Source organism: Austrofundulus limnaeus, unplaced genomic scaffold (assembly GCF_001266775.1).
Source record: "Austrofundulus limnaeus strain Quisiro unplaced genomic scaffold, Austrofundulus_limnaeus-1.0 Scaffold33, whole genome shotgun sequence".
Taxonomy (NCBI): domain Eukaryota; kingdom Metazoa; phylum Chordata; class Actinopteri; order Cyprinodontiformes; family Rivulidae; genus Austrofundulus; species Austrofundulus limnaeus.
The window spans coordinates 213,842-223,063 of NW_013952435.1; the positions used below are offsets into that span (position 1 = coordinate 213,842).

The window sequence follows — 9,222 nt, forward strand, 5'->3', positions numbered from 1 at the left end:
TTACTTACTTATTTATTTACATACCTACTTACTTACTTACTTACTTACTTACTTTTTACTTACTAAGGAAAAAGAGGAAAATATCTTGAAAAATCTGATGCAGGACCTGAAATCATCCTTCAGTTGATCATCTACTGAAACACATACAGTCTGATAAAAATATTCAAAGACATGTATGATATATGTAAAAACATAACATATGCTAAACGTATAGGTCTAACAGTTTTTTAAATATACCAAAGTATAAAATATTTAGAGATTAAAGGCATAATCCAGTGATTGTTTAATAATCTGATAAATAGTTGGTGCAAAATCATTATTTTGTTTTGTAATCAAATTATGACAAAGAGCCATAAGATGCTATTTAAAACTGTTTTTTTTCTTTTTTCATACAACAGTTTCATTCTTCTTCATGTCTGAATGAATCACAGAGCAAAGTTACTTGACTTAACTAAAGAAATCCAAAACATTTTACTTAAAATTTTTTGATTTTGCACTGAAAACAAGTGAAAAAACAGCCAAGGATTTGTAAAAGCTTTTTAAAACAATTCAGAAATGTTATTTTAATGGGTTACAAGAAGCAGAATCTAAAGAAATGGGATGTTGGGGGTTCAGACCAGCTTTATTTGGCACATTTAAAAACTAAAGCAGTTCTTTTGATAAAGCTGTCGTCTAAACTCTTAATTCTAATAGTTCAGGTAAAACATGAATCCTTCCTTTGAACCATTTGGTCCTCATTTCAAGGGTGAGTTCAGCCTGATGATGAAATGAAAGCCAGTTGCTGACATGCACGGAGGCGTGCAGTTCTTTGCCTCGTTCTGCTCGGAGAAGCATAAATCAGCGGGGTCACGGCAGCAGATGTCTGAGGAGCTCTACGTGTGGAGGGAAATGCCTCTCTGTAGTTTGAACGCACCGACCCATAAATGTGGTTTGACACTTGATATYTGACAAAAAACTGAAAGGACAAAGTTCAGCAGGACGATCAGCGGTGGGTTAAAGTGGRACTGGTTTTATCATTTAGAGAAGCATCATGATCCATTCTGTGTTTGAGTCCATACATCTGATCTATTTATGTTGCTTTTTGTGGCTGACTCTTCTTTTACTGTCGTCATTTTTTACGTTTGTCTTTGCTTTTATTTGTCATTTATTATTTTGGTCACTTTTGAGTTACATTATGCTTTTTTTGTTTGTTTGTTTTTTTGCTGTTTAATCAGTGGCTCGCACCACTCTGGCAGTCCCCTGGCCCGCGGTGCCAGGTACTGTGTGTCCGCCGACGCCTCCAAGGTGTACACCATCCCCCAGGCCAGCGGCTCGGGGCCGGAGCTGGGGCCCGGGCCCAGCTCGGGGGCCTGCGGACAGACACAAACACAGTCCGGTTGCATGTTCGCCGCGGGCGTGAAGACGACCGATGGTGGCGACGGCTCTGATGGACCCCCCAACATTTCAGAGTGTGGGTGAGTGAGTGAACATGTGAGGGAGAAAAGACCAGGAAAAAACCTTCAAATCAAAACTAAACACTTATTTTATTTATATTATATGGAATTCTTATTAAACRTAGCACAAAAARTAAGGAAATGAGGGTTTGGTAGATCATTTCTTTGTTGTTGCACCTGAATGGCAGCACATTRTGGGGTGGGGGGACTAAAGAAAATTTGGCAACTTTTTCATGTGCACAATCCACAAACTAAGCTCTACTGCTCATCCCACAAATGCATGATCCTTACAAATGTGGCGYCATTTAAAAGGGAAATTAACAGGCTTTATTGCCTAGAAGCAAAGAAATAATCCACCAAACATACATTTCTTTACTTTTTGTGCTAAGTTTAAATAACCAGATGTCTCTCCTTCATATATKTTCTTAAAAGGACACAAATTTCCACCTTAGTAGCACCTTTATTTTCTAAAACTAATCCAATAATCATCTACAGATTTAAAATGACTTAACCTATTAATACTGTTAATTATTAGCAGGAATGTTCCGATCAAGAATCGCGTTTTAGAAATTGATCTGAGCTCAACGTCAGCTGCTTCAGACAAGTATGGGTCTCTGCAGTACATAGGGGGAGGTTTTTGTCTGTGTGGGCGGAGATTGGTCAACTGTGATTGGCAGAGTTTGAAATATAGGTGGAGATTCTTGGGTGTGGGCGGAGTTTGGTCAATTGTGATTGGCGGTTTGAAATATAGATGGAGATTCTTGGGTGTGGGCGGAGTTTGGTCAGTTGTGATTGGCAGAGTTTGAAATATAGGCGGAGATTCTTGGGTGTGGGCGGAGTTTGGTCAATTGTCATTGGCAGTTTGAAATATAGGCGGAGATTCTTGGGTGTGGGCGGAGTTTGGTGAAATGTGATTGGCAGAGTTTGAAATATAGGTGATTATTGGGTGTGGGTGGAGTTTGGTCAAATATGATTGACAGTTTGAAATATAGGTGATTATTGGGTGTGGGTGGAGTTTGGTCAACTGTATATGGCAGAGTTTGAAATGTAGGCGGAGATTCTTGGGTGTGGGCGGAGTTTGTTCAACTGTAACTGATCGCATTGGGTTGTCTTAAAAAATGAAAAGCATATTTATTCTGTTGTATCCAAACAGGTGTCGTCCCAAAAAACAGCATCTCAGATCCGTGCTTCAATCTGTAATTTGAATAACAGTTATCTTAAAACTGTGCTCCAATATGTCCTCCTAATATTCCCGTTCACTTGCCAGGTGCAGGCCGGTGTTTGAAGCCACTCACCTGTGTTGCACACTAACACCAGGTGTGAGCAGAGCTCCTATTGTTTAGCCCACCCAGACTTTACAAACCGGCATTGATCGGAGCCGACAGCCACAGAACAAATAAGCTCAATGAAGCCGCTGACATAATACACTTGACACATGTCACATGTCGTTATCGATCGTTCGTCTGAAGCCGGGTCCCCGTGGAGCGCCGGGCCGAGCCCCTGACAGGTCGGTGCCTCTGCTGGGAGCGAAGCAACGATCCACAGTGCAGCAGCACCGTCCACAGTGTGGARATGTCACCCAGGACGGGAGGTGTATGCAGGGAGTTAGCAAAGCTTGAGCTGTGATGACTGACATGGTCTCTGTTAATGAAGCAACTCTGCAGAGAGCTGTAAAAAGATATACATGCTCATTGGAAGGTGTTTAAAACAACTCTGAGCTGGTTCCGATTGAGAGAATGTGAGATKTGCTCCAGAAGAAACCCCCGGCTTCAGTTTCYGAGTAATTTAATTTTTCTGCRGAGATTTGCTGCGTGATTGATCGTACGCACCGAAGTCGTCGTCTGCACACTTATGAAAAAGCTCCATAATTTCATTAAGCCTCCCCGTTGTTTGTTTATATATTCCTACCGTTTTATTTCACCTTACATAAGGGCGCCTCGTGATAAATGGCCTAATATTCACAGTTATTGTTCTAAGGTAATGAAGTTTCTCTTCCCTCTTTCTGAAAAAAAAAAAAACTTTCCTGAAACTCTGCATGTAAAATGTTGGACGCACTGCGATGCTTCTAACCCTGAGCTTCTGTTTTTTTGTTTCTTGCTTCTTGTTTCAGAGGAGCCGAGAGCTTGTTAGCCTTTCTTCTCAATATGCTGTCTGAGCGTTCCAGGTACACTGTAAAGAGTCAATCCCATGGCCCTAATCTGACCCAGCCTGCCCCCCCACCCCACCCCACCCTCAATGCACTCACCCCTTCCCTTTTGTCCAACACCCGACTCAAATGTCATGTCAAGTGTTATTCCTGGCAACATGTCGCGCATTCAAGAGCCAACCAACTGTGCATATCTGTGACATTTCTTCTAACAAACCTTATTGCAGCAGCTCTAACTCCTGCTCCCAATGTAACCAGACCTTTTTTTTCCACATAGTTTTCTTGTGTTCTGTAAGGTTACAGTGAAACCTCAGAGCCAGACGCTGGAACACGGCAGGCGTGGATTTCCCAAGGATTCGGTGACGATAAAACCATTGAAGTGGTTCATGATGAGGACATTTTATTTACTTGTCAGCAACCACAAACAAAATGTAGGAATGCAACATCRACTTAGTTATAATCATTCATCACAGAGTTCAAAAGCACTAGACTGAGCCAACCTGAGAAGCTAATGCTAACCGGTTCATTTATTTTAGTTATTTATTTGCACAGGGTTACAAAAAAATATATATATATGCTACATACAGTACATACATAGATAAGTGCTTCCCTTCTTTATGCTTAAGTTTGGACCCTTGTCTCTCCTAATCACCTGTATCTACAGCCTCCTCTGGTCTGGATTTGTTGGGAACGAATGGAAAGAAAGGCAAGGCTGTTATTTGGCACCACAGAAACAACCAAGGAAAGCACAAAAGCTTTTGTTTTTATGACTGAGGCATATTTACCGACTAATGCTAACGCAACCGGAAGTAGCACAACGCTACTTCCTGTTTAAAATGTAGAAGTGTGAAAAAGGTCTATTGTTCGCTACCAACATGTAAACCATAGTGCTAAATCCAGACACTTCTGGTTACAGTATACAGTATACAGTATACATATATATATAAAACTCCATGATGCCCACTTAGTGCTGCATAGATCAAGTAAATACTATATTAATTTGTGCATTAGTGCATTCAGGCTCAGAGGCATAAATAAAAACTATCTGCATTAATGCACTTAAATTATAGAATGCTTTTATATTCTGCCGTCTCTACAGAGCAGCTGTTTTGACATTTGTAAGATTACTTTATTTTTTCAGGGCTTGGTTGCCATGGTGTTAAAAGCCTAAAAGAGTAGGTAATAGTGTCTCTAGGTAACCATCGCAGACAGGCTGTCCCATCGTCTAGCTGTCTTAACGAACGTCCCCACGGCCATCTAACGCCCTTCCAGCAGCACTCAGTGTGCCACGCTCAGGCTGCTCGCTTAAAGCCCAGGTTTCACAGCGACGCGACTTCACCGGAGAGGTCGGTCATATCGTTTGTGCCCCGTGCCCTCCTCGCCGAACACTCAAGAGTCGTTTGTTTTCAAACAAAAACCTGTTGACAACCAGAGCCGAGGAGTTGTGTCACTTCTTGTGGATCCTCCTCCAGTCCCTGTTGAACAGCTTTCATGTCTTCCTCTGTTGTTGTGTGAGCACGCCTTTGGTCTGTGACAGTCTTTGCTCAAAATTCTCGTTTTTTCTGTGTTTTCTTTCCTCCACCCCTCACTGTGCTTGGCTGCACTCATTGCAGTCTCTTTATTCATGGTTTTGGCACAGTAATGTGGGACAAGGTGGCTTTGAAATTGAACTCCCTGCCTGTTTTCCTCCCCATCCCTGCCACCCCTCTTGTCTGACAAGTTTGGAGTAAGCCCTCTCCTGATCTTGGCATGCTAACACAGATCCCCCTCTTGAACTCTGCATTATTTTGACAATATTCTCAGGTGGCCGGTGCCTCCGTTTCAGGACGTGATGTGATTGACCCTAGAAATGATCTGTGGTCTTCTGTGTCCGTTACACTGTTCGCAGGCAGCTGTATGCCCAAGAGGCTGCCTGCCGGCTCCAGGTTGCTGACCGAGATGGAAAGTCACTGCAGCGACTTTCAAAAGAAGAATTTCGTAAGATGATGCTGCCCGACAGCCCACCGAGAGAAGACAGGAATCGGAAGGTAAGGTCAAGGATGATTCTAATTCTGACAATGTGGGCGTTACTTATGGTGTACCACAAGGTTTAATCCTTGGTCCATTTTATTTGATCTGTGTTTCCATATTTAGATAGAAACTTTATTAATCCCAGGGGAAAATCCAAGGCAACCAGTAGCATTTATTTATTGCACAAGGTCAATAAAGATTAATAAGGAGAAATAAAAACGAATAATACAAAGAATATGAAAAATAAAAAAGCAAAATACACAAAAAATGGAAAAATGAACAAATACACTCACCGGCCACTTTATTAGGTACACCACGCTAGTAATGGTTTTGTGGTCATAAAGGGATGGACATGGTCAGCAACAATACTCAGGTAGGCTGTGGCGTTGCAACGATGCTCAATTGGTACCAAGGGGCCCAAAGAGTGCCAAGAAAAGATTCCCCACACCATGACACCACCACCACCAGCCTGAACCGTTGATACAAGGCAGGATGGATCCATGCTTTCATGTTGTTGACGCCAAATTCTGACCCTACCATCCGAATGTCGCAGCAGAAATCGAGACTCATCAGACCAGATTTCCGACCATCAGACCATCAGAACGTTTTTCCAATCTTCTCTTGTCCAATTTCGATGAGCTTGTGCAAACTGTAGCCTCAGTTTCCTGTTCTTAGCTGAAAGGAGTGGCACCCGGTGTGGTCTTCTGCTGCTGAAGCCCATCTGCCTCAAAGTTCGACGTACTGTGCGTTCAGAGATGCTCTTCTGCCTACCTTGGTTGTAACGGGTGGTTATTTGAGTCACTGTTGCCTTTCTATCAGCTCGAACCAGTCTGCCCATTCTCCTCTGACCTCTGGCATCAACAAGGCATTTCCGCCCACAGGACTGCCGCTCACTGGATGTTTTTTCTTTTTCGGACCATTCTCTGTAAACCCTAGAGATGGTTGTGCGTGAAAATCCCAGTAGATCAGCAGTTTCTGAAATACTCAGACCAGCCCTTCTGGCACCAACAACCATGCCACGTTCAAAGGCACTCAAATCACCTTTCTTCCCCATACTGATGCTCGGTTTGAACTGCAGGAGATTGTCTTGACCATGTCTACATGCCTAAATGCACTGAGTTGCCGCCATGTGATTGGCTGATTAGAAATAAAGTGTTAACGAGCAGTTGGACAGGTGTACCTACTAAAGTGGCCGGTGAGTGTATACGAGTATTACATTATGTAGTAAATTATGCAGATGATCTACAGTTGTACATGTCTTTATTTACTGACAGTTTAGATCAGCTATGACRAACACATGAGCATTAAGGTGGCTCTCAAAGGGCCAGGTCTAATTAACTTTGACATTTCGTGTTTAGCTATAGTCACTGCTAATGAAAAATCACTGAGCTCTGCCTGGTTTTTCCTGCATAGAAACAGCATTTTAACACATCCTCTTATAAACACTGAAAAGTACTATGTGTACAACTGACTAATGTGAAATTAATAATACAAAAAATACTATTAAAGGTAAGAGAGTTTTACTCACTGACGAGTTGTGGTAAATAGCTGCCTTCTAGAATTCTAAACTTGGGTAGTCAGAGTTCATCCCACTGTCTAACAGGGAGTTCCCAATTTTACAACTTGTAAGCAGGAAATTCCCACTACCCAGTACAACTGGGCTGCAGCAACTGCCGACTACTTTAGCTGTGGTCCAATAGGGTTTTGAACCCTGTGCAGCTCCACCTAGTGGTGGGATGCCGTCTTTTTGCAAGTAAAATAATCAACATGCATTATGGGAGATGTAGTTCATGATCAGTGCTGGCTTTAAAGCAGCGTACACTTATTTCAGGACATCTTTGACGCTCTTGCAGGCCACATAAACTGCCATGGAAGGTCACATTTGGCCCACGGGCCTTGAGTTTGACACGGGATTTAGAAGATCTGATCTCGTTTACACAATGTATAAAGTATATTAGTTTTTGTATGTTAAACAACTTTTAATAGCTAAACAAAGATAAACGCTCATCTTTGGTGTAAAGACTCAAAAATGGAAAGTTTGCAACATCTTTTGTCACCTGATTATAAATCCATATTTGCAGTTTTTCCCTGTGTTTCCTGTTTTATGCTCTTCTTGGAATGCACATTAGATTGTGGTTTATTCTGTTTTTTAAATAAAGTTTGACTTGATTTGTGGTTGGATCTACTTAGTCATGTGATCCCTCTAAATCTCTGAAGGAACAACTGATTCTGTTATTACACTGGCATTTTAAAACTCTACAAGATGCCCTGAGGCTTTTTTTTTCTCCTGCTGACTAATCGGTGGTGAAGATATAAGACTGAACAAGAGCAAATAACCTCATGGTGTGGCAAAAAGAAAGAAACCCACCCGCTTCCCATCAGCTGGTTCTGCTGCTGGGTTCCACAGTTGATAGGTTTCCGCTCTGCCAACACCCAGCCTTTGTGTGTCCCCGCTGTTTTTGCTTAATTTAATTTATAAAGAGGCCTGAGTATACTCAGYTGGGATGCCATGGATTAAAGACAGGAAGTTGCAGAGAGTGCATTGATGTTTGATGTTCCTCGGCCTTACACACTATTAATTGCATCTTCAGTTCCCCTCGCCATCCCCCATCCATTATCTACCAGGAAAGGACCCTGGAGAYGGGACAAATGGGTTATTTTTGGATGCTGCTCAGTCCTAATACAAATGCACTTCACTCCCTCAGCTCTGTCCTCTGGCACCGGCAAACCTCATCTCCTACATGAATCAGCTCAGTGCACTGATTTGTTTGCTCGGATTTTGTTCTCTTGGCTCGCATCTCAATGAAATGTGGCACTTCCAAGAGACCCGAGCAGCATTAACACCTGTCTAAGACACTCGCCGTCATTTGGTTGTATCTTGTTTCCTGCGGAGAAGGAAACGACGGTGACCTGGACGAGGAGGCTCGCGGTGTTGATTGTTTACTCAGAGATCAGYGGGGTGTCCGTGGTAATGGCCCTTCTCTCTTTTATAACACGGCACTCGGCACATGGAGAAACAATCTAGAGGAAGAGTGCATCAGAGCAGGCACTGTGCCAGGCATTCCAACCATTTACACATTCAGTGAGATCCCAAAGAGCACATATTGTTCCTCTCAGGGAGCAGCTCTGCTTGGACTGGACGTCTGGCACATAAAAGAATCAAATTACAGGAATGACTATGTTGGAACCAAAGCTGATTCATTTCACGTTCACACCAAACCGTTGGACCTGTTTAATCTATGAAGTGCTTAAACAGAAGGTACAGGAAAGGTTAATGATCACCTGCTGCCAAAAGTGTTTGTTTGTTGTGATCTTTTATGAAACATAGAGGAAATTTAATGAAACTCAAAAATTATACGTTAAATTAAATCATAATTACAAGTTACACAGAAATGCTCAAATGCACTGTAGTTTGTAGCTTAAACGTACTGTAGTTTGTAGCTTAAACGTACTGTAGTTTGTAGCTTAAACATACTGTAGTTTGTAGCTTAAACGTACTGTAGTTTGTAGCTTAAACATACTGTAGTTTGTAGCTTAAACATACTGCAGTTTGTAGCTTAAACATACTGCAGTTTGTAGCTTAAACATACTGCAGTTTGTAGCTTAAACATACTGCAGTTTGTAGCTTAAACA

The 9,222-nt window shown here is 42.2% G+C and overlaps 1 protein-coding gene across 6 annotated transcripts in view; it reads left to right on the forward strand.

The window, feature by feature from the left end:
• Positions 1–9,222, forward strand: part of LOC106515866 (signal-induced proliferation-associated 1-like protein 2) — a 138,434-nt gene that overhangs the window by 112,655 nt on the left and 16,557 nt on the right. For 4 of the 6 annotated variants that reach the window (XM_014005900.1, XM_014005902.1, XM_014005904.1 and 1 more), the window contains exons 15-17: positions 1,215–1,454; positions 3,544–3,597; positions 5,468–5,606. In XM_014005900.1, the coding sequence (XP_013861354.1) occupies positions 1,215–1,454; positions 3,544–3,597; positions 5,468–5,606 (433 nt within the window). The remainder of the gene's footprint in view (positions 1–1,214; positions 1,455–3,543; positions 3,598–5,467; positions 5,607–9,222) is intronic. The other 2 variants (XM_014005903.1, XM_014005906.1) reach the window with 2 other exon arrangements.